The sequence below is a fragment of the Vigna unguiculata genome, chromosome 9 (assembly GCF_037176805.1).
Source record: "Vigna unguiculata cultivar grain cowpea cultivar isolate G323 ecotype 2 chromosome 9, ASM3717680v1, whole genome shotgun sequence".
NCBI classification, from domain to species: domain Eukaryota; kingdom Viridiplantae; phylum Streptophyta; class Magnoliopsida; order Fabales; family Fabaceae; genus Vigna; species Vigna unguiculata.
The window spans coordinates 4,931,763-4,958,136 of record NC_140800.1 but is presented as its reverse complement, the minus strand read 5'-3'; the positions used below and the strand labels follow the sequence as shown (position 1 = coordinate 4,958,136).

Here is a 26,374-nt window from a genome sequence, read left to right as displayed (position 1 = left end):
TTATGTGAGGTAGAACTTTTTTCTTTTAGCCCCCATCTTCATATTTATATATATATGTAAAACAAAAACCTGAGAATCATTGCTTTCTTGGATCAAAGAGAGAAGGAAGAATATAGAAAACTTGGGAAATGAGGCATTGGATATTTGAATTTAGCAAGCAAGAGAAGGTTCAAAAGGGAGAAAAAGGAGAATGATGGTAAAAGGCAAAAGGGAGATCTAGTATTGTATTAATCTGACACTTGGGAACTGAAATATGCATAATTTAATTGGATGGTGATATGTGTGGTACAATGTCATAGCTCTTTTATGCTTTTTCTGCCACTGTTTATGGGACTGAACCAAAAGCTAAAGTTGATACACTAATTTTGCACTCGGTGCCTTTCAGGGTAGTGATGAAGAATGTTGTCTGCATTGTATTCTGCTTTTTGTTTCAATGAATACTTAGGAATCACGATTTCTTTTATCAGAATTGTCTACTAGGTCATTGCTACCTTCTCTCACAAGAACTTCAATTGAATATGTTATTCTTATGCTTCCTTGTCCCATGCTTTAATGTTATCTCACACATTCTACATGTTTAAGGTTTTTGCTTCCTGTTTTTTTTAGAACAAGATCTCTTGAATCAAGAATATTAGGTGTCCTATGATGCCATTTGATTATATATATCTTAGATTTTCAACTTTTGGATGTCTAGATCTTGTACTAGTTGCTTTCACTTCAAAATAAGAAAGTAAAAAAAAAATACAAGGATTATTTTTGTTTATGTTACAACAAATCTAAGAGAAAAATATATGGGTCCAAAATTAAAGAAATAAAAATTATATGGTTAAAAAGTTATGAGAATCAAAATGATATAACTTATATCGGATATGATTAGGAATACAAGTATAAATTTAAATCGTTTCGTTAGAAAAAAGTGTTTTTAATAAAATAATCACATTAAAATTTTTAATACATTTTTGGTAAATTTATTTAAAAATCAAAAATGATTTTTTGACAAATATTTGGATAACAAAATTACTAAATAGAGTAATTTTTTATTTTTTTTATGAAAGTTACAAAATTAAATAATAAAATCTTAAGACTTTTTTACCAAAAATAATTATTTTTCAAAATTAGTCAAATAAAACTTTGTTAAAACGCATAAAGATGTGTTTATGACTTTTTATTTGACAAAACATTATTGTCGAAGTTTCATAGGGTTTTATAGTATTATTTTTCAATCTTTCTTTTTGTTGTACAAAATCTAATATTATTATTTTTTATTACTGTACCATACTTTATAAACTGTGTCCTTTCTCTTTCATTTTCCCTTTGAGATTAATTTTGTTTTTTCTGCACACTTTCTATTAAAACATTTTTTTTACAGTAAATTAACACAAACTTATGGGCACTTACATACACATTAATGTATGAATCACTTAAAAAGTAATTTATTTTAATTTTATATATATATATATATATATATTTAACACAAATAAACGAATAGACTCAATATTACATGAAACATTTTAATTTTCTCGTGTATGACACATGTTATATGATAATGTAGTGTCTACTTTGATTGAAAAACCAATTATCATTTTGTGCATGTTTCTTTTATCTTATTATATGACAAAACTTTTTCAACATGTTTGTCTTTCTATATTATTTGGACGTGTTGTTCGAAATGAATTAGTTGTCATCCAATTATGGTTTTTCTCAATTGTAAATGTAACTTTAATCTTCTTCTCACTTATAAATGTATAACTTAAATTTTTTTTATATATTTATATATGTTCAAGATGACGAAAGAATGATTAAAAAATAGTAAAGGATGTTAAATATTTTGTGATTTTATTCTCTTTCGTTAGTAACAAATATTTATGTGAGTAATATCTTTTCTTTCTTGGTATATATTTCTTCCTCCTCTTCTAGTCCTATAAATATGAATATATTCTTCATTGTTTTGGTATCTTAATATAGAGTCCTTCTTCTTCTATGTTTTTTATAAGCATATTTTTATTCTACGTTATCTTTCTTCTTATCTTTATAAGATAATTTGTGTGTTGAAAATTTTCTATGTAAATTATTTTACTTTAACATAAATTTGAGTTTATTGTAGAGACAAGGTAGAAGAATTATATTGACTCATCATTTTTCCTTAAAAAAAGGTTAACAAAAACAATAACTAAACAAAGAAAATGGTTAGATTAAAGCAAAAAGTTCAATGAAATAATTTCTATATAGTCTTTATAAATGATGTTCAAGATCACAAAAATTCTCTCAACCACTCAACAATACAAAAGGAATACAAGGTCAAATAACTTTTTTACTCAAATTCTTAAAGTTAGTTCAACATTTCAAAGAAATTATGGATCTAAGTAACCAATTCAAGTGAAATATGAAATGTTTTTCCAGATGCAATTAGAAGTTCAAGAATATTATGACAACTTCAAATAAAATGATGATGGTTTAAGAAAGATAAACTAAAAGGGTTAAAACAAGAACAAATATATAAAAAAACTAACAAAATGTAACAAAACTAAGAAGTAAGACAAAGGAAAAACACCAAATAAATTAAAAAAAGTAAAATGATAAAGTTTCTTGTCAAAATCAATTAATAAAATAATATCAAGACAAGCTACAATGTTGGAATTATTTTTTCAAACTAATGATGAAAACAATCAATATTACATGGTAGTAAGGATGCACAAATTCTTGGCACTTTCTGATTCATATAGCATTTGACAAAGATTATTTTGTTTTGGCTATCTGATTTTATTTTTATTTTAATGCACCTCTGTGATCCAAAATTTAAATATAATACGGGTTGATCTACACAAGGTTTGAATACTTAATCTCTATGTTTAAAATTTAATGTATCTTCATACCTTTTATCATAAAATTGGCTAATATTAAATAAATTGTGTTTGAAGTATTTTACTAACAAACACATTTTCAGTGGTAATAGATAAGGAATTTTTAATATTTTTAACACCAAGATATTTTATGCATGACTTTTTTCTTATTTTTTTTTTCTTTTGAAATGAAAAACCAATTCTAACTTTGTCCATAACATACCTTTTATGAACTTAGAAGTACATACAAATTTGATCTTCCTAATGCGATTTTTAGCAATGGTTTTCAAAACATGTTATACTTTTGTTACATGTTTCTTGTAATCTTCGATATAAATTCTCTCTTAGACTTTGATTTACAATTGCTTGATGAGTTTTCATAAGTCATTTATTAAACATCAATATCAGTTTATTGATTGTAATTCTTCTCTTTCAATTGAGTTAATATATTCTCTCTTTTAAGTATATTGTTTGAATAAAAGATATTTTTTGCTTTTTGATGTAATTCATTAAATCCATCAAAAATTGATTATAGTTTTCCGCAATTTCAAATTCAAAACTACTCACACTACTGTTTATTGATTCAACATTTCAACATCTTCCATTAAGCAAAGATTAAATTCTTTTTCAGTTTCACTTGAACTACTTGAGGTGCAGGGAATATTAATTTTTCATGCAATGTAGACTCTTTTCTTTTTGGGTATCTCAAACTCTTGTTTTTGCTTTTAACAAATGAAAACAAGGCTTTCTATGACATTGCTTACCACAATCATAGAAAACAAGGCTTTCTATCTCAAACTCTTGTTCCTGTTTCTTGAAACTTTTCCTTTACATGCTTGCTATGTTTGTTAAAAAAATTTAAAATTTCTTAAGCAAAGTTCAAATTTTCACTAACTAGATTATCCACCTCTTTCCATTGTTCATATCCTAGTTTTTTTTTTATGCTGCTTTTTGAAATCTATTATGTTCTTCATCTCTCATTCTTATTTCAATTTTCAAAATTCTAACTCATGTTCTCTCATCTTGCCAAACAAAACAAAATAGTCATATTCATAATAATAAGATAATTTGATTTAGAGATAACAGTAACCTTGTGTTGCTCTTAACGTCCAAATTTTTAAGAATTTTAGTATTGATTTCTTCTTTATAAAAATCTTTTATATATATATATATATATATATATATATATATAATTTTGTGAAAAAAAAATTCTTGAAGAACTATTCACTGCAACTTGTCCAAAAAGATTTGTTCAAGATTAATTAAAGGGTTGAACATGTTACACTTTTTTTATTGTTTTTTATTTATCATAAGTTAGTATAGTAATATCTCATGCATTGGGTAATATCTTTCTTTTTTCTTGTAATCTTTCCAGTTATTTTGCATCAGTGTGTGGTGTATTTTGTAGGTAATTGAAAGTTTTCATTACTGTGTAGTTCTTTTTGAATGGTATTTCAAGTAGTATTTGTTTTAGTTACATATGAGTGTAACTAATCATTCAAAAATTTAATAAAATTCAAATAAGGTTGTTTGAATTAATTAGATGTAATTTTATGCAAAATCGAACTAGTATAAAAATTTGTGTATTTTACTTTCTCTTCATCTTATTTATATTATCTTGAATTTTAATGTTTCATTGTAATCATTATTCCGGCATTGATTTATCCTTTTAAACACGATTTTAAGAAGAAAGTTTTTAAAGGTTAAGAGGTCCATTTGAAAACTATAAGGCATTTGGTTGTGATTTTAGCAATACTTTCTTTCATAATCGGTGTTAAGAGCCTATAATTGAAAGTTATTCATTTTTTTATCCTAAAATGGCTAGTCATTCACAACATCGAGGGTGCATATATAAAAACATAATTTATTTTTGCTAAAGAAAACTATTTTTTATGAAATGTAAGGATGAAAATATTTCCTGACTATTGATAAGGGGATTTGGGTTTTGTGGTAAATGGTTCTTTGCATCAAATAAAGTTGGTTAAGACATATTGTTCCTAAGGAATTTTCTTTATGGGCTCTTGATGAAAACAAAAAAAGTATATTATGATATAATAGCAAAAAAATATAATGTTTTTTTTAACTCTTGATTAATTTTATAGAGTTTTTGTGTGTTTTTCAATTGAAGAAACGTGGATGAGCCATAAGTCACTTATAAAGGTACTAAAGAGGTTAAGAGTGCAAGGAAAAAAATGAAAATATTTTATACAAAAGTATGAGATGTTAAAAATGTTACAAGGAGAAAACATATATGATGTATAAAAAAGGTTCACTTAGGTAGTGAATCATCTTCTTGCTTTTGAGAAAACTTTTGACAAAAAAGAACTCAATATCAAAATTCTTAAAAGTTTAAATAGTTAATGACAACACAAGGTTACTACTGTCTCTAAATCAAATTATCTTATTATTATTAAGAAACAAGACCAAGGATCCAATATTGGTCCTTTAATCCTCTAGGTCATGACTATTCCATATTGGTCCCACAGATCAGGAACCTGTTAAGTCCTAAATTTCATTCTATATGAATTTGTGAGTTAGGTAGAGTTATTATGATTTCACATCGGACCTCCTATCTAATAGATACCCTAACACTAGACAATATGGCAAATCCCATTATAGATAACCACATCAACAAATCTACATATAAGATACAACAATTTCAACTCAATAGATTTATAGCACAAAATCTACTCATCCTCACCCTCAATTCATACTGCATAACCATAATTTTTCTCAAAAACTATGTTTTCTCGCCTAGCCACCACACAATTTGTCCAACAACTTTATTGTGTTATTCCTTCAAAATCATACTCACTCAATGAATTGTCTCCTCACTTAGTGAGACATCCCTAGAGTATAAACTCATGTCTTAGAGCTAAATTCCTTTAAATTCACCTAGTGAGGCCAAGCTCACTCAATGACCATGCCTCTCCTGCCTCTCTACAATATTCCAAAATCATTTTTACCTAGCGAATCTAGTCATTGTCTAACGATCCAAAATCACCCTAAGCTTTTAGATGTTTTAGAATGATTTCACCTATTGACCATTATGGTTGCCTAGTGATTCCCCCCCCCCCCCCCCCCAAGAGCTTGTTTCACCAAACTTGCTCAACAAGCCCTAACTCACCTTACGAGTGGAAGTTTTGGAGCTCCATGTGTTTTTAATTTTTCACTCTGACTTAGCAGTGGTTTGGATTGTCAGACGAGTCTACATAAAATCATAATCATGACAGGTATATCAATTTGCTTAATTGACTCTATGAGGTGTTCTTATTTATTTTACAAACCACAATGGCTATAATTCACTTGGAAATAAGTTACCAAAGGGCTAATTTGATCCAAACTGATATACCTTATTCTCACATATAGTCATTATTACATACAATTCAACCCATTTACATCAAAAGACAATAACATAACAATAACACCACCAACAATACTACTTTTATGATCTCATCACGATCATCTTACAACTAACCATTTATCCATTCATAGCAAAATCATACAACTTATTTAAATAATTAGCTCTCTTACCTAGAGCAAAAAAACTTTTGACTCAAAAGTTACTCTTAAAGGCTCTAGTTATCACATGATGCTCTAACAAGCAAATCTCAATAAAAGATCAAAACACACCTTCATGACCACAAACAAACAGATTCAGCTTGATTTATTTTGAGTCCTATACACATACTAGAGGCCACATGTTACTCAAAACGGTAAAAATACTAAAAAAAAAACAAAAATTAAACTAATATATTTGTAACTCTAATCGGTTGGATGTGTATAACTTTTTGCAAAGATTACTCTTAGTGTCTTTGTCTTTGAACTTCAAACAAATAAATGAAGTTAGAAATTTAAAGAGATGGCATAAGGAAGTTATATCAAAAGGTTTAAAGAGATAATGACTTTTATAAAATGAAAATTGATAAAAATTCTATTTATATTTTAACATTTTAAATAATAAAATATCATCTTTTACAAGTTACTATTACTTCTTACTCTTTTTTAAGTCCTTACACCATCAATATACCATACTTTATGAATGACAAATAATTTTAAAGATTTTCCTTTTTCACAAAAAACTTTCTCTGACTATTTAATTTTATACAATAATAATGTTTGAGTTTCATTTCTTACACAAATTATATGCCTTTTCAATGTATAATATTATTTTAATTAAATTAAACATAATGAATAGTTACGCTTGAAAATATTAATTTTTGTGATGATTATTTTCTAAAATTGTATAATAAGAAATATTGTAAATACTTTAACTTTATAATGCCTGTTGTTAAAATGTTCAAAAATTCTTGATTAGTTCATATTCTATACATGTTGTAACGCTCCATTTAATTTAAAGCGCAAAATTAAAGGAAACGTCACACAGAGATAACAATGTAGCGTAGTCTTTGGGTCCTTGACACAACCCCTACAAACTGGGCACACCACGATATCAAAGGAAAACCAAATACAAGTCTAACAAAGAGTGTAGGGTAGAGATACATAAGGTGATACATGGGCCGTAGCCCTAAAGAAAACATGAAGAAAGTAACTCCAGCCCAGATGACTAAGCAGCGGAATCACCATTCCCTTGTTGGCCACGAGAACCTCGTCCATCTGCTCCCATAAATCAAATTGATGATCATCACAAGAAAGAAGAACCACATACAAGACAACCATACAACAAACAGGGTAAGCTAGAGCCAACAATATTCTCATCATACAGTCAAATATACTTTCACCATCCAATATTCATACGACAACCAAGCATGTTATGACTTTTCAATCAATACACTACGACTCGAATCGACTCATCTGGATACGTATAACCTGGTCGGATTCAGCGGATGCTTGCACTTGTGGTGGATACCTCTGCTCACCCCCGAGCTATGTGTTACAAGTGTTACGATGGATTAATTTTCACTCACCACAAGGTTAGCCCTTAGTGAATTTCAGGCCTCCTACTACTCTCACCACAGGAGTCAGTCCGCTCTAGGTGAGACTAACTGACCCCTTAGAGTGTCAGGATGCAACCTTACCTTGAATCCTTAACTAGTTATACCGATGGGGCACCACCATGGACACCCACTACCAGGGGCCATGGGATTACGTCCCGACCACTGAAGCGCAACCCCGGAGGTCTCACCTAGAGACCCCAAGGAATTTACACGCTGACACGGACCAACATTCATAAATCGGCAATAAAAGAACATTAAATCATATTTACAATTCCATACCAACCCCTGAGATTAATTCCTCATACGTATCACATTTCAAATCCATACCTCTGATCATCACCACCCCATGAGTCTAGGGCCTCATCTCATATCAACATTATGTTCCTTTAGTTCCAAACCACTCATTCATTTCACATGTCAAGTTCCCACAACACCCATCATTCATCATTTATGAATCATGTCACGCATTTATAGCAATCCATCAGGCATATATCCATACATATGTACACGTATCTCATAATGGCAGTCATACCCAAACAATTCCAATCATAAGAGAGCAACACACAACCAAACATCACCTTGTCTCGCCCAATCCCTCGCTCAGGCTGAAGGGTCTCGCTCAGGCGAGTCCCCTTCGCCTAGGCGAGGGCTCGAAAAGAGCATCAGGAAGCAATGTGGGATCTCGCTTAGGCGAGACCCCTCTCGCCTGGGCGAGATGCTCGCTCGCTCAAAAATTTGAGCGGGTCGCCTGGACGACCTCTCGCGCAAACTGGCTTGGGTGAATCCCCGTTTGTCTCGCCTAGGCGAGACTGGCTCGCTTGGGCGAGATTAACAGATCTCGCCACTATTTCACCTGCAACAGCCATGTTTTTCAAACCAACCAAACATACAAAGTATTCTCACGCATCAAATCGAAGGATTAAACCATACAATCAACAACCAACTCAAACACAGACCAAAACGACTGGAAACTAGAAACCCTAACTTCCAGTACTTGGAAAAGGGCTAACAGAACTTCGACACGGGACCTCGGAGCACAGCATCTTGAAAGACGGAACTTGCAGAACTGGCGGAACAGCGGAAGACACGATTATTTTCGAACTTTAATCGGTGGAAATACGAATGTAAAGCTTTAGAAAGTAAGTACAGTAGGTTTAGAGTCACTTACATGGAGTAGAAATCGTTACTTGAGCTCTTGGGACTGACTGGTTCGAGACAGGAACAAACCCTAGCAGAGCTCTAGCGTACCAGTTAGGGAAACGGCTGAAGGTTCTGTGAATTCAAGGAAAATGGAGGCATTAGGGTAACTGAAGTAAGTTTTATCAGTTTGGCCAGCTCTAGACCCAAACACAACGGACAGACCTTTACTTTAGGGCAGAAAGTAATGAGCCAAAATTATTGGGCCTTACACATGTTACATACAAATTTTAAAAGGCATAATTATTAAAACTTTGTAATATATTTACTAACAATGTCAAAATATTTTAATTAACTAATATTTGGCTTGTGAAACTCAAGAGAATCAAACCTAATATATCTGTTCTAGTAAAAGGGATAAAAACCTTGTTGTAAGTAAAGCTTTAGAAAGTAAGTACAGTAGGTTTAGAGTCACTTACATGGAGTAGAAATCGTTACTTGAGCTCTTGGGACTGACTGGTTCGAGACAGGAACAAACCCTAGCAGAGCTCTAGCGTACCAGTTAGGGAAACGGCTGAAGGTTCTGTGAATTCAAGGAAAATGGAGGCATTAGGGTAACTGAAGTAAGTTTTATCAGTTTGGCCAGCTCTAGACCCAAACACAACGGACAGACCTTTACTTTAGGGCAGAAAGTAATGAGCCAAAATTATTGGGCCTTACACATGTTACATACAAATTTTAAAAGGCATAATTATTAAAACTTTGTAATATATTTACTAACAATGTCAAAATATTTTAATTAACTAATATTTGGCTTGTGAAACTCAAGAGAATCAAACCTAATATATCTGTTCTAGTAAAAGGGATAAAAACCTTGTTGTCTCTTGAATGGTTGAAAGGAGACATGAATTTCCGTCTTTTTATAAAGTTTTATTGTAATTTATAGAAATTCTTAGGAAAAAAAAATGAAAAAGAATCTTCTTCTGACTATTCATATTCTAAAATGACAATGATCTTTTTTGAATATTCATTTATGCACGTTTCCATAAAATAATTCAGAACTCTAACTCTATTTGTGTCATAGGTACCCAATAGACAGTTTAATGGATAAAATATAAATTTTATTTATTTATATATGAGAATTATTAGAAAACCATAATTACCAAATGTTTGGGATAACATAACTTAAAAAATTGTACTATAGACAATTGTAGTATTATTATAAATGCTAAATATGATATAAAGTAATATAGTAATTTAGATAACATATTCCATTAATTAAAATATCAAATTTAAATAACTATTATTCAAATATTTTAAAAGATACATATTTGAATACTAATCATAATTTTAAAAATCATATTTTTCTCATAAATTTAAGAATATAATCCCTTAAATAAAAATACAACTCCTATATATTTAGTTAAAACTATATTACTTGAGTAAAGAAATATAGATTTTGTTTGACTAACCTACATCGAGACTAATCTACTTCAGAAGTGTTTGTCTTAATATGTTATTAAATTTCACTTCTCTTGAATAAATGGAGTTAATTTAACATAATAGAACTCATGATCAAATCATTGTTTACAATAACTTTTTTCTAAATAATTATAGTTTAAATTGAATAATTGATAACCACATCCAGTTTTCATTTATATATATATATATATATATATATATATATATATATATATATATATATATATATATATATATATATATATATATATATATATATATGACTCATTTGTAATTGACAAAGTTGACCTCAGACTTGAACTGCACAACTCTGCACAAGTGAGGAAAATTGACCATTCACATAAGAGACGCGTGATTGACACGCTCTACATAGTGGGAGTGGGAATTGTTTAGCCTGCTGCATTAAGTCCTCTCTTTCCGCGAAACAGCACGTGTCAACGCGTCATGCTGAGCTGGTTTCATTGTGCTACGTGGCGTACTCCTAGCGGTTGAATGCACAGATCCCATCCCAGCCGTCAGAACCATCATCCAACAACACATATACTACTTGAAGGTTCACGCTGTCCATTCTCTTTCTCTCTCTTTTCTCACTCTGACCCAAATGGAATTTTAGAGAGAGAAACTAAGGGTTGGTTCGGTTGCCACCACCACACAGGTAATAATCCCCTTTCCAATTTCACTCTTTAACATTTTTTTTTTCTCAGGTAAATTATTTTTGTCTTTTTCTGTTCATAAAAAAAAAAATTCAGAAACTGTTTCTTGTTGTTGCAGTTGTTGTTAGTCATGCTAGTGTGTAAGTGGAAGCTGATACTTGGTTGCTATGTTTTGAATTTGTGTTGAAAATTTTGTGGTTCGGGTTTTTGGGGTCTGCATGTGTGACAATTGGTTTTTGGGGTCTGCATGTGTGACAATTGCGATTTGGTTGGTTTTCGCTGGGAATATTTTGGGTTGACTTCCGATTTGAGGCGTCAATTCATGAGTTTCTTTAGTGTTTTGAGACTTGGGGTTTTGGGTTTTGACTTTTTAGCGGCTTTTGGTTTTGGAGGTTATGGATTGTGTTGAAGGTAAATTCTTTTGATGATTCGAAAATAACTGGAAACATGCAACCATAGAAAATGATCAAAGAGATTTTTCTTTAGTACTAAAAAAAGGATTTACTAATCAGGTTTTAGAACTGAGGAAGAAATGATGTTTTTGATTTCTTTGATTAAAGTAATTTTAGTTTGTATAAATTAGGCTATTTTGGTGTGAGTAATGATTATTGTAAAAGCTAAAAAATGGATATGGATGAAATTTGAGCTTCCTCTAGATGACCGCCTCAAGGGTGGAGCCTGAGAAATTATGAATATAGACTAGACTAATTAATTCAAACTTGAATCTAATATTTTGTAAATTTGTTTTGTTTTTTAAGTTGTGCATGCAATTTTACACAACTATTGTGATCTCCTTTAGGCTTGTTTGCTTCTTGGTGAATAATTGTTTGGTGAGAGATTTTATTGTTTTTGTACTCTATGTTTTGAAAGTCTTGTATGCTTCTAAATTTTGATATAAAAAGCTGTTTGCTTTCTGTGTAACTTCTTTTTATTAAAAATTCTTTATGTTTTTTTTCTACTGACTATTATATAATTGGAAATTTAGATTTTTATTCTCTTTTTGTGCAACAGCCTCTGCTGCTTTGACTGTGTAGAGGGACCTTGGTTCCCACAGATGTGCCCAGAGCAAGATTGTTGCACCTACTGTAAGCACAAATCAAATGCCATCCCTAAAAATGAAGAGCAAAGTAAGCGTGAGCTGTTTAACAGAAACAAAGGATCTTCATGTGTGTTCGAAGTCAAAAGTTATATCCAAAAGCCCATGTTCTAAAATCATGGTCTCTACACAGAAGACTGAAATAGAGACTACTTACCTAGATGGTAGGAGCCAGTTCCCAATCTGTCTCCGAGACTACTTTCTTAGTATCTATTTAATTTCATTTTTATTTTGCTAATCAGTGTCTTATCAATGATTTCTGCATTTTTAACTTTGTTCTTCTTCTTTCAGCTTACCTTTTGCTATTTTTAACATAATATTATATAATACGCTACTGACTTAATCTTTCATGTGAGGACAAATCGAAGCATCACATGAATTTATGATATTGAGATTTTCTTTATTATGAATAAGTAGTGACTTTGTATTGCTCATAATTTAAGTTACTGCACAATTCTTGCTGATCCATCTGATCAATTATTATCTTCACTTGTTTCTTAATTAAGAAAACAAATGATGTGTGAAATACACGAGTTTTGACATTCTACTAGGAAAGAAAAATTTAAGAACATCTCAATATTTCCTTGGGATGTAGATCCTCATGTTAGTTTTTCAATTGACCATGTCATGTGAGAAAATTGAAGACGTTAAGGCCCTCCTGCAATGGGTGCTACACCCCTACACAGGGACTAAGAAATTGTCTTATATAATGTTAACCATCACATGGCATAGTCATGTGGAAAATTCCGGTGAGAATATCTAAATCCTTGCCACAGACGAAAAATGGGAAAAAGAACGATATGACAAAAGCAGAGAGACCCAAAAGTGAAGCTACTTTTCCCATAAGGTAGTCTTTACCTAGATAATATGGATTACCACTCTTTCCCTTGGTCATCTGAGTCATTCTTCTGAGCCACATAAACGAGGATGTACGAAAGATTGTTCTCTGTCATACTAATATGGATTTATGATCTGAGATTAATCTTAAAATTTGGCTTCTGATAAGCCCTTTTATGAATTCTGAACTGTAAGCTTCAGGACTCTTCTTTGTCATAAATTCTTTCTATTTGTAATGTGTTGGAATCTTTGATCATAGTTTCCATAGTGCAGCTGTACTGCATCATTAATGTACAGCTAATTAAACCATTATTTGGGAGCTTTCTAAAAGTTTTAATGTTAGATTATGGAACAGATAAAATTGTTATGGTGAGATTCATTTGGTATAACAGAACTAGTTCTTGATCTTTTGACTGAGTAGAGTGGGTCAACTATAGAACTTTGTATCCATTTCTTCCTGTTGTTTTTTACACAATCCGTTCTTGTGCTGCAATAATGTGATTATTTTCTGACTACGTACAATCTCAATCTCCTGATTCATGGGATTGTGCTTAAATTATTTCAATTATTCACATTTGATAGTTCTTACGCTTTCTGTAGTTTCCTCAAGGACACAGCCGAAAGACATTGCATGCGATCAATCTATTGACAGCAAAGAATTTCTGGATACAGAAAAGTCTGAATCCGAGCACCAATTTTCTGTTTGTTCTTCTGTCCTGGAAAAAATGGTAGAGTTTGATTTATTGGCTTTAGACAATTGTTTTTTGAAAGTTCACTTCTTGTTTAATACTTACTTTTTTTGTCAATGCTTTGTGTATCTTTCTTATATATTCTAGTTTAGTAGACAAATGAGAAACAGGGAGAGGAATAAAGTAAAACCATACACTTGTTTGGAACTAGTTTGGACTTAAAAAAATGAGCTAAATTAGAATAAGTTTATTGAATTACTGTGGAATATTAAACACGTCTAGGATTGTAGAAGTGTTATCTGACTTTTGATGGTTGGCAAGCACCTCGTGGACAACTTAATTTGGTATGTACAGTAACTAGATATATCCGTGCTATATTATGTATATCATTCTCTCCCAGATAATTAAATTATGCCTTTTCCTAACTATTGGATATTTCTAGGAGCTCTAGTTTTGGTTACAGTGAGAGCATGGAGAAACTACTTCTAGAAGCTTTGATTGTAACTTGACTTTCCTGTTTAAAATTTATGTTATGCATGTGATATCTGAACACACTGAGAGGAGAATAAAGGATGATTGGTCCGGGATGTGATGCTTCAACTCAATATGGAAGCTAAATACTTTTCCTTGACATTTTAAAAATAATAGTAGATTTTTATGCTAATGTTCATATCTTGTCAATCATTACTCTATACCTGTATCCATGAAATTCGAACTTTTTTATAATGCCCAACTGACAATTCGTTCTCTTTTTTCTAGGAACTAACCAACCCCTGTACAGCAAGCTTAGAAACAATCTTTTCTCCTGCTTTTGAGCCCATTGAAGACCAGTCACAACATTATACTGAAAAAGATGCAGGTATGAGACATGAGAATTGTGACTTTCTTATGTGGTCACTGACTAACTTTTGATCTTGACCGTCCATGTACATTATGTGATCTAAATTTATAGTTCTCACATTTTCAAAATGGGAATGTACTTGTTGTGTATGCTCTTATACATATTTGAATGGGAGTAAAGGGATGAAAGCATAAAGGGAGCGAATCTCAACCCTCACAGGATAGTAATAACATAAACATCCATCATTTTTTGTAAATAAAGTTGTTCGAAATGAATAAAACTTTTGTAGGGACTAAAGAAAACATTGCATTGTTTTAAGAGAATAAAAACAAATTTAAACCTTGAAACAATCTTCGGTGTGTGTGTATATATATATACACACACACACATAGATAAATAGATAGATAGATAGATAGATAGGTATGAATGGGAGTTATTCAAGAATGATAAACTAGAACAATAAATATCAACGTTCTTAAAGTGGACTGGTTATTGACCCGGTAAAAACCTTGATTCAAGATTCAATGCTTGAACTGGTACTAATAAAATTTATATTTGTGGTATTTTTTGTAATAAAATAGCATAAAAAGTTAAAGAAATAAGGATTTTCAATTTTAAGTTAATATGAATGACTACATTACATTTTAAAATAATTGAAAATAATTTATACTCATGTGAAATTGTTAAATATACCTGTTTATTTATCTTAAAATGTTACAGATTAAAAATAAAACTTAAAAATTGAAAAAAAAATGAAAAACCGGTTTAAAATGTTTTTGGAGCTGTTTGACTGGTTCTTTTCCGGTTATGTGATGCTTCGATTTTTCTTCAGACCATTCTGGGTTGTTTCAATTAGAACAATTTCCACTGTTTAAACAAAAATTGATAAATTAAATATAGATCATTTGCTAATATTTAAATAGTCTAAGATTCAAAATATATCCACAAGACCTTTTAAGTGGTCATGTGACCACTTATGAATTTTTAGTCTCGACCATCCCTGCATGTTTTTACACTTCATTTGCCCATGTTTTGTAGTTCTTACATTCTTCTAATAAGAACTGCTTTCGTTTTATCTCGAAGTGTGTATTTATATATTTGTTTATAGGGTAGGAACCCTGAATCTTCATCCTCAATTGATTGCACCATTATAGAATCTGCCACCTTCTTCACTATTGGCTAGGTCATTTGGGTATAAAAGAAGTCAAAGAAAATGATTCCTTATCAGTCCTCATGTATAGTACTTGGAGTGTTGAGCATGTTAGCTTCGAAACATGTATGCTTTGTTTTCCCCGAAAGTGTCAAGTCACAAGCTCATGTTCCTTTGGATGTTTTTCTTCCTAATATATGGGTTCCAAGTCATATCACTTTTGTTTTGGGACTTAGGTATTTTTCTACCTTCATTGATGAATTTTCTAGATGCATGTATAAATATAGAAATATCAGGATTATTTGGTTTGAATATTTTTATTAAGGAAACTTCAAATTAGTTTTGGTGGTTCTGTTTGTGTTGTGCATAGAGTGATAATGCTAAAAAGCACTCCTTTTAATTCTTTTATGTTTAGCAATGAAGTGATACATCTTTCTTCTTGTCTTCATACCCCTCAAAGAAATGGTATCATTGAATCTAAACTCCTTTATTATGGAAATTGTGTATATTTTTTTGTAAGTAACAATTATCCCTTGAAAATTTTAGTAATATTTATATATTATTTTAGTAATATATGTAAAGAATATCTTCCGCTATTCATGACCAGATACCACATTCTGTACTGTTTCCTAACGAACCCTTGTTATATTACTCCTTGGGTTTTTGTCACTTGCTTTGCATATGATCTTACTCTTGGGTTTTTTGTGAGTTAATGTCCTATATATGACCCAATTCTGTATTTGATGCTGCTTAAGAATTTATGTAACTGTGAGATAAGGCCTTCATATTCTTACAGGTTTTATTATTTAAGATAGACAGGTTATACAAAATCCAGTTTTTCAATTTCCCTTTAGTCCAGTAAACTCAAATAGTTAGGATTGATTACTATTAAATTATCAATTTCTCTTTTGGCCACCAAATCTGTAGCTATTTTCTGCATCGAATAACTTATTGATTTACTGTCTACCAGTCATTTTGTTATTTAGTTTCAGGGACATGTACGGGCAATAATATATAGGAATGATTTTTTAAAATTTCCCAGACAATCGACAAACAGTTTGCCATAATCCAAAGTCTGTTACCTGGGACTCCAGTCACAAAATACGATATAATTTAAATTATTAAATCGTTCCATAAGAAATTTTCCCTATGCTATGCCAACAATTTCTGTTGCATCCATACACCAACACTCTGCATTTGCTTACATATCATGCAATTATGGCAGGGTGTTGGAAGCTTTGAATTCAACATTTCAAGATTTTTTTGTCGGGAAAATTGAATATAGGAGTTAGTGGTGTTTGTAGGTCATAGTTTTAAATCTGAAGTAGTCATAGTAACAAAAGAAGATATGCATGATAGTCATAGCATACTGGTTAGGGACCTTTACGACTGTTACAAAATTTAAAATAAGATACATAAAAAAACAAACAGAAAGTCTTGCAAAGACATGAATGGCAGCCCAAATACTGGCACCAGTTAAAGAATGCCCACAAAACCAAAGTCTGTGCACCTGACTAAAACAAGAATTTGAGGCCCTAAAAAGAAAGTGGTGAAATACCCCTATGATTGAACTTGCAATATTTTGGCTTAAAATTTCTACATTGTAAATTAGTGAGATTTACAGTCCAACACAATTTCCTAGTGGACCAAATTAGTTAGATGTCTTTGATTCTTAAGTTTCTCTTTTAGATTGCACTGCCTGCATCACAATGTATGGGTCTTACCTCCTGATTATTTGATTGTTATCATTTATGGGCTAACTACCTTGGTTCTATTTTAGGGAGCATTAGTGATCCAAACTTGGAAGGACTGGGAGCTGATGAGGGAAGAACCATATGTGGTTATGAAACATGTGATGTGTCTGACTTTTACATTTCTGACATGATCATTACAAGCTTACCCTTTGGTGGAAATTCCTTTGATGATGATATCAGTGAAACCAACTGTCTATCTGATTATGCATCTGCTGAGCCTTCCATGTTTACTGCATCTGAACAGTACATGATCCTGCCTGCTCTTGAAGATGATATTAAAGTTGGCTGTACTTCTGATCTCATATCATTTGAAGAAACTGTGATGGTTCGAGAAAGTGCCAGTTTGTATTCGGCAATGGGTCAGATCTGCAACCAGGAGTCAGATGTTAAAAGTGACTTGGATAAATCAGAGTGCTTTGATCCACAATCATTTATCAAGAATCTACCAGATCTATCAGAAATAGAAGTGAATGGGCAGCCAACCCTAATTCCTAAGCAATCTCCAAGAAGAAAATCAATAACTCTAGTGCTTGATTTAGATGGTAAGAAAATAAATTGGCATTTCTCCCACAGAATTAATAATCAATAATTATTAATATAGCATTGAGGTAAATTGACATCATTAATTTAAATGATGTTTATGATCAATTCACCATTCCTTATTCATTATGATTATAAGTTGCTTTTGATGCATGACACCTTTTTTCACTTTATAATTGTTATTTATACAGATTGGCCTCTATCATAAAAATGTCACTTTACTTTTGCTTAAGAATAAAATTTAGATGATTTATCTTCGGACTTTTTAATGCTTTAGCTCAAAAAAGGTATCCATGTGAATATATTTCTGTCCATGACATGGTAAAGCTTATTATTTTCATCTAAGTTGTCAAAAATAATAATTTTTTCTAGAAAAACAATTTGCAAATATCAGATGCATATGTAAATATGGATATATGTTATACATTTATTGGCAAGGAATAACATGGATATATGTTATACATTTATTGGCAAGGAATTTCTTTCGTTGTTGAAATCATAGTCACAGGATATAGGTAAGAAGTAAAAGAGAATAAAAAAATAGAAAAATGTAATCCCAAATTGATAGGTGTGTTGTAAAATACAACTTACTAGCAGCTTAAAATAGTATGATCCATGATTGATAAGGTGTGATGCAAAATACTAACTAATACATATATTACTATATTTAGGTTAAGTGCTAAAGCCCAAGCCTACTCTAATACAATTATACACTAAGACTCCTAATTCTAATTGAATAAGGAAATAAATTATGAAATAACATCGGAATTTCTTTCTTTAATTGCTCAATTAACTGACTATTAAACATACTTTTCGAAACTCTGGGATAGAAATAGTTGGTTGAATAGAATTAATGTAGAAATTAAAAGGTGTTTGATTAAAGAAGAATGAAGATGAGCTGAGGAGAGAGATAGAGAGATGAGTAAAAATAGGTGACAAATAGTATAATGTCTCAAATAAAATTATTTCTTCTCTTCTCTTCCAGCAAACACACCATATCATTTTTATCCTCCAATGTCCTTACCTTTCCTCTCAACCAAACAGGGGCATATTTGACTGATTTCTTTAAGCATCTCTACTGGGATATTTATCTGTTTCATTCATACAAAGCAGATTTATCATTTTTCTGAATGTTTTTGAAATATTTACGGTTGAAAATGCTTTTTACCTAGCCATCTGTTATGTTTTCTTGTATCCAGAAACGCTTGTTCATTCTACACTGGAACACTGTGATGATGCGGATTTCACTTTTGGTGTTTTCTTCAATATGAAAGAATACACGGTGTATGTGAAACAGAGGCCTTATCTCCATGCATTCTTGGAGAGAGTATCAGAGATGTTTGAAGTAGTTATTTTTACTGCCAGCCAGAGCATATATGCAAAGCAACTACTTGATATATTGGATCCTGATGGACGATTTATCTCTCGTCGCATGTATCGAGAATCATGCCTTTTCTCAGATGGAAATTACACAAAAGATCTTACTATATTAGGTGTTGATCTTGCAAAAGTTGCTATAATTGATAATTCACCTCAGGTATGTAATCCGTTCCTCACTTTTGTTGGTTCAACTATTTTCTTCAGTTCCCAAGTTTTAAGTAGTTTGCAATATCTGTTTAATATTCAACTCTGACCACAATGTTATTTTGTCTCTGAGGGTAATTAAAAATATTTCACTTTTCTAATTGTTGTAAATATTAGAAGATTTTCCAAAAGGCACATATAAAGTAGGTATGTTAAAAGCTTCACAAGTTATCATTTGGGCTCCTTCAGCGAGCACTAGATGAGCATTGGGCTTTAACATTTGCCAAGACAATAATACAATAGAAGAAATTTGAGATTACTTACAATGAGTTTATAATAACTTAATAACCTTGTGTTGGGTGTTTGGATGTAAGGTAAAAGAAGGGAAATTTAGTCGGACCTTGTTTGGAAGTTTTTTAATAAGAGAAGGGTGGAGGAAGTCTTCTTCTTTCCCCCGCATAATTGGGCTGGGGTTGAAGGCTTTATTTTAAAGAGAAAAATAGTCCTCATTCTCTCCTTTAAATCCCTAAACATCCATACAAAAGGAAATAATTCTCTTCCATCTCCTTCTCTTAACTCTCCATCTCTTTCCCTACTTAGAAACGCATAGAGGCTCGCATCACCCCATGGGGTGATGGGGAGATATTATTTTCTTTAATGAATATTCTTGGGTGTTAATCCTTCTATTCTTATATAATGCATTTCAGGTTTTCCGGTTGCAAGTGAATAATGGTATTCCTATAAAGAGTTGGTTTGATGATCCATTAGATTGCGCACTGATGTCACTACTTCCCTTTCTTGAGACCTTGGCTGATGCTGATGATGTCCGTCCTATCATTGCAAAGAGATATGGTAACAAAGAATAAGGTTTCTCATTAGACCAAATTTAGCTGATCTTCTTTCTTCTAGGATTAAGAAAAAATTGGCCTCTAATTAGATGCTAAAGCCTCCTTTCTATTTGAGTTTGAGATGAATTAACCTATAAAATAAACTATTGGTTATCTTATTGTTGAGTCCAGAATTGGTTCCCCTTTCTTCTCAGTTGACAAATGTGGAGTTCTGTGTTTCTCTCAAAAGGTAGTTGTAGCAACCATCTCTTTGTCTTCACTTCCTCATGTTAGTCTTTGTACAGTAAAAGTTTGAATATTCCGTGGGGGTGTACATGAAGTTTATCATATTAAGGAATATAGTTCTGAAAGTTACATATTTCATTTGTGTTTGATATGCAAGGCCAATCAATTTTCATGCGTGCTGTTAGAAATGGAACCTTTTATTAATCTTTTAATCTTTTTATTATTGTCATATTCTCCTTTAATATTATGATTCAAGTATTTTCTTATGGATATTGATTGATGAAGTGTGTAATTTGTCGTCTAAAGAGACAATTTTAGTTTGATATATTAAGAAATACTGAACTATTTGTCCAGGAACAGTTAAAATAGTAGGAAAAACTGAGAAAGTACAATAAATTGAAAAGGGGTAAATTTTAGAGCTGAATTTATAAAATCAAGTTAACAGTTCTATGAATGAGATTGAATAGTATTTATTTATTAATCTTTCAAACAATAATTATCATCCATTGCCAACAAATTTGAAACATACAAATATATGATCATAGATATGAAACATCAACAAGTTCGTGAGAATAATTGGATAGTATAGTTGTGAGGATAATAATGTATGATGATAATCTTGTTTCATTTATGGTTTCAGTTACTTTAATAGTATAGTTTTGAGGATAATTATGTATGATGATAACCTTGTTTCATTTAAGGTTTCGGTTGCATTTTGAAACTAATTGCAATATACGAATGCCAAAATAATCCCTTTCATCATCTAAACATCCAGATAATTAAGTATTTAGTTCATCGTCCTACTGTTTATGATTCAATAAAAAAGTTTTCCTGCATCCGCTTTTCCTTTGTTTAAATATTAAGTAGATTGCAATGCTAGCCCAGGAGATATGATATACATCTTTGATTTAGGTAGTATTTAGACCAACTCTTTTATTTTATCTTCTCTTTGAATTAAGTTTGGAACATTTTCTTTAAAGAGCTCTCAATAGTTATTTTATTTTTAAAAAGCTAGGTGAAGGTATTTTCAAAACAAGTTGTCATTTCCTCTCTCTCCCTCTCCTATCAATTTCTCTGTACCCACTTTCTATCTCGTCTACTCCCCTGTCTTTCTCTCTCTTCCTCTGCTCTTCTGCCATCCCTCTCTTGAGGCCTCTTTTAAGCTATAAAAAAATTGAAAATTTCCAAACAACTAATTTATTTTTAGAGCTCTTATTTTGAGCTTTAACATTAAAGTAGTTCTTAAGCTTTAATATAAAGAAGAATGTTGGTTTAAACACAGCCTTAGTTGACTTTGTTTCAATTTATAACCTTTAATTTGATTTTATGTAAATAAATAGCTTTCCTTTAGGAGATTTCCGTACATAATGTAATCCGGACCTTATCTGTAGATTCAGCTCAATTTTTTCTTATTTTGAATTCTCTTTGTATCTATATATATTCATGTATCCTGTGCAGTTTAATAGATCAGAAATGTACATATTCTTTAGTCCTTTCCTCTATTCTGAAGGCTAGCTACACATCTGTGCCAATTTATGTCATCTAAATATTCATATGACCCAAGTTACTTGCTGAATATATTGAAAATCAAGTCGTGGTTTCATATTTCTCGATTTTTCAGTTCCATCCTGGGTTAAATATCCATATTATGATAGGCATAGATATGTATTTGTTAAATGTGTCGGGCCCATCCCTTTATTGTTTCTGTTCAATCTTATGATGCCATCTGGCTGGGTTGTGAAAATAATAAAAAAATAGATAAGGATGAGGAATGAGAAAATCTTTAGTCTGGGCTTTCACTTAAGGGTACAAGTTCGGACTATATTAAGTATATTCTTTAAAACTTTTTATTAAATGGTTTTGTTAGGTAACCACCTTAGCAGTATGGTAGGTTAGTTACTAAGTAGTTAGTTAGATTCAATAGTTTGAATATGTCATGTTGCCCATAAATAAGAAGGAAGAGAGAGAAATAGATCATATTGTTGCCTGGGAGAGGAGGGCCTATTGGCGTTGGTAAATTTGATGTAGTTCTTTCCTGTTCTTTTCAGTACCTATTGGAACTGTGGGTATGAAAATTTTGAAAATGATTCCAACTTTTGATGGAAAAGAGACCTATTGTTGGCCAATAAATGTCTAGAGAATATTTTGAGGCCATGGTGCTAGAAAAGGAGTTATCTTAGGCTGCAATGACATTACTGTGCTCAATCCGAAGAAACAGAGTAATTAAAAGGGAAATTTGCTTTACATTTATGAAGGCAGCAGTCAAAAGACTTCATCCATCCAGGGAGTGCTTTTGATTAATAGGATTGAGTTTGGGTGGAGGAGAACCATGGGAGCCAAGAAACGGATTCAAGAATGTAGATACAAGGGTGAAAATCAGGAACGAGAAGAGGCAAGCTATGGTGAATTAGAACCAGCAGCAAAATCAGAGTTCTATAACTTTAGTCAAGGTTGTTGGTAGAACATCAATGGGGAGGAAGCAAAAAGAACAAAGAACAAGAGTCATTTAGCAAATCAGTTAATTGAGAATAAAAGAAACCTTAGTAAGAGCATGGACGAAGAAGATTTGAGAGATAGTAAATCCCTAAGAGTACTAGTTAACCTATCATCAGCTTGTAGGAGCTCAGGCACTAGTGCGTAAACCACTGCTTCAACCACCAGACTCAAAAAGCTTCCGTTTAGGAGGATGGGTTGTCATTCTGTCACATGCCCAGATTCCATCATCAGAATGGCAAAGGACACATACGGTGACTGAAATAGACGGAGAGATTGGATTTGTCTTGCTTATCCAAAGCATTGATATGTGGGGATATGGTCTATGTTACCTTGGAAATGAAGAAGAGGGTTGAGAAGGAAGTGTTTCTGGTGGCCCGAACATTAACTCCATTCATGAGGTAACAAGAGTTAAAGGCTTAGGTAATCTCTAGCTCATTGACCAAGCTGTACTACCATAACTGTACTATCAAAAGACGGGGGTGGTTGCTGTCGCACAACCTCATACCAGTAGAACACACTGGAAGAGCTAACCCCAATTCATTAGCCTGATTAGTCAAGCCCATATTTATATGATATATTTGTTCTATTGTTCCAAGCCCAGTACAGTTGCATTGGTTTCTTTTTGGCTGTGTGTGCAAATGGAGCTTGTAAGCTGAGCTCTTTTTCTGATTTAATGGGCCAGATCCAACAAAAGAAAGTAAAGGGTTGCTATAGTTATCATCTTGTGCCACTTGCCTTGGTGCAATTCGGAAGGGAGTCAGAATCTCAGTCCTGTGCTGGGCCATTGATACTTAGTTTCACTGCCAATGATATTACAAAAACAGATCATTGGAGAAGAATAGAGGTATTCAACTATTTGTATTTGACGAAGAATGGTTTGATTTGATGATATGTATTTTGGGGCTGCTGCAGGGGTGGGATTTGGCTTGGTTGTCGTACTTCAAATAATTGGTTACCCTGCTGGAACTTGCAGCTGTAAGCGATTTCATCTTGAAGACAATGTGAATGCTTTTATTTTTGGATGGGAGTATTGTTAGATGACCCGGATTTGCAGTTAGTTACAATAGATTAGTTACCCATTAGTTAATTACAAGAGTTAGTTAGATTGTCTGAATAAGGCATGTTGCCTATATATGATGGGATGGTTAGAAATAGATCATCTTGTCATATGAGAGGAAATTATGGCCTTTGTCATTGGGAGGTGCTGACCCAAGAAGTTCGATAGTTTGTCTTTTATTCTGTTAATTGGGGAGTGGGGAGTTCTTCCTTATTCTTTCCATTAAAAATACCAGGACTCAAGACCAAGATCATTCACTAAATAAAAAGGTTGACTGTGCAAGAAATGGCTGAATACACTTTTTGAGACTTCAATGCTTGAAATATTTTGGTAATCAGATGGAAGAAAGATAGAGAATTGCTCTTAACCTGATAATGTTATTACACTTGCATTTAACTATTAACTGGTTAATAAAAATTATTCATTTGGTTTCTGAAACTTATGGAAAAATTAATTGTCAAGAATGGTATATCAAAATTTTGAATGAGGGATGCTTATACTGTCTTTAATTTTGAATGTGCATCATCATTGTAAACATATTTTGGCCACTATCAGGTCTGAGTTGGAAGTCATCATCCTTGATAATTTCAATTGAGTTGTCAAGATTTGAGAGGTAACAAACTAACTTCCCCGCATTTTCCATTATTTCTTTAAACTTCAAACTAACTTGTTATAAATTTCCATTCAAGATTATCCTGTAATGCTTATCTTGATAACTAGACCATTTCCTTCATATGTAGAAAGACATTTATTGTCATAGAGGAAAACAGTTGGCATAGGTGGAAGGAGAACAATATAATTTTGTAAACATCCTTAGTATCACACACTTGACTGTACTGCTATATACTTACTAGAAATGAATTTGCTTTTATCATCCTCTATGATGGTTCACGGGTGATATAAGAAGTGTCATTTATTAGGATTGCCATTGGTGTATATTAGAAAAACGTAAGTTAAGATTGAATTACCTGTGTGACAATGAGTTTGCTTCAATGGTTTACAAAAGGATAAGATATCCCGAATGCTGACAGCTGGAGGATGTTGAATGTTGCTTGTAGTTTTGTATCTTACGATATAGTCTATTAAGCTTAAATGTTTCAGGCAACCGTATAGTGTAAGCCTCTCTAGAATATCAACCTATAAGCCAACCTTAGTAAAGAGGACTTGTTTGAGGTAATCTGATATAACAACAACAGGAGGTGATATATTTTAAAAGGACTAATATATTATTTATCATTATACCATCTGTATGTGATCAGAATGGAAATACTTGAAGTATCTGTTTCTGTGCATATGATATGATATATATGCTTATGTTGTTTATTCTAAAAGAGAGCTGATTTTATGACAGTTTTTAATCTGTCCTACAGTCCTTTAGGTTTGGATTAAAAGTTCATAGACTTGGCCTGTCTTAAATAGCTGACTATCACTGTTTTAATGATTGTCTGCTATTCCTTGCTATCTTCATATGCTTTCATGATTTTGCATCCATTGCCTGCAGGTATGTGAAGAAAATTTTATTAGATTATCCCTCTAATGGCTGTTTAATAGGTATGTAAATTTTGATTACACAAGGGACCAGAAGATATATATGTTAATTATCTTGCCATAATATTTTAACCATGTTTCACCTTTGTTATCTGAAGCAAGGTGGTGTGTAAAGGTGTAAAATCTAAATTGGAAATTTTAGGACATTGTTATTTCCCTGTCCATTTTTCATTCTTGTCTCTACAATTGGCTGTAAACCTATGTAAATCCTAGGAAGAAGGTTGTTAAAAGTTTTTTGTTTTTTTTATTCTTTTGATCTTTAGTTGAATTAGAATATGGTCACTTAATGTGATATTTAACATACTACGTTAGCATGGTTTGTTTATTTATTTCATGGGTACTTGAAATGGTTTATTATGTATTAAACATTTAAAGAATTTGAACTTTGGGACCAAGAATTATGATAAAAGTTGATACTGTTATTCAAGAATTATCAAGACTGTTTTTATGTATCAAATTTAGATGATGTAGCAACCACAAGAGATAAAAGAAAGTAAAGTACTCAAAGAGATATAGGCTGTAGCTCTAACACAAAATGAGTCTTACAACAAACGAGTTTTCAAGGAAGTTGAATTTCACTGAAAAATAGTCGTTCAAAATGTTGGTAGTTGAAGGACTAAATATCATGCGTGCAGGGTATCTCTGTTGCATCTACATATGAGGTGGTAAAATTTTTTTGAACTCTATTACTATGATTGG

The 26,374-nt window shown here is 31.9% G+C and overlaps 1 protein-coding gene across 4 annotated transcripts; it reads left to right on the top strand.

The window, feature by feature from the left end:
* The first annotated feature begins 10,965 nt into the window (after window positions 1-10,965).
* LOC114163769 (uncharacterized) lies at window positions 10,966-26,004 on the top strand. 4 transcript variants are annotated; one of them, XR_014984358.1, is made up of 9 exons: window positions 10,966-11,072; window positions 12,082-12,330; window positions 13,604-13,731; window positions 14,452-14,551; window positions 17,464-17,979; window positions 19,177-19,514; window positions 20,209-20,578; window positions 24,683-24,740; window positions 25,629-26,004. XR_014984358.1 is itself a non-coding variant. In XM_028048078.2 (7 exons), exons 2-7 carry the CDS (start codon window positions 12,171-12,173, stop codon window positions 20,365-20,367), a joined length of 1,401 nt encoding a protein of 466 aa, XP_027903879.2. In that variant the 5' UTR covers window positions 10,966-11,072; window positions 12,082-12,170; the 3' UTR covers window positions 20,368-20,707. The 4 variants fall into 4 exon arrangements, 1 of the variants encoding a protein (XP_027903879.2); XR_014984359.1 differs by lacking the exon at window positions 24,683-24,740; XR_014984357.1 differs by having other exon boundaries at window positions 24,683-26,004.
* Window positions 26,005-26,374: the final 370 nt, after the last annotated feature.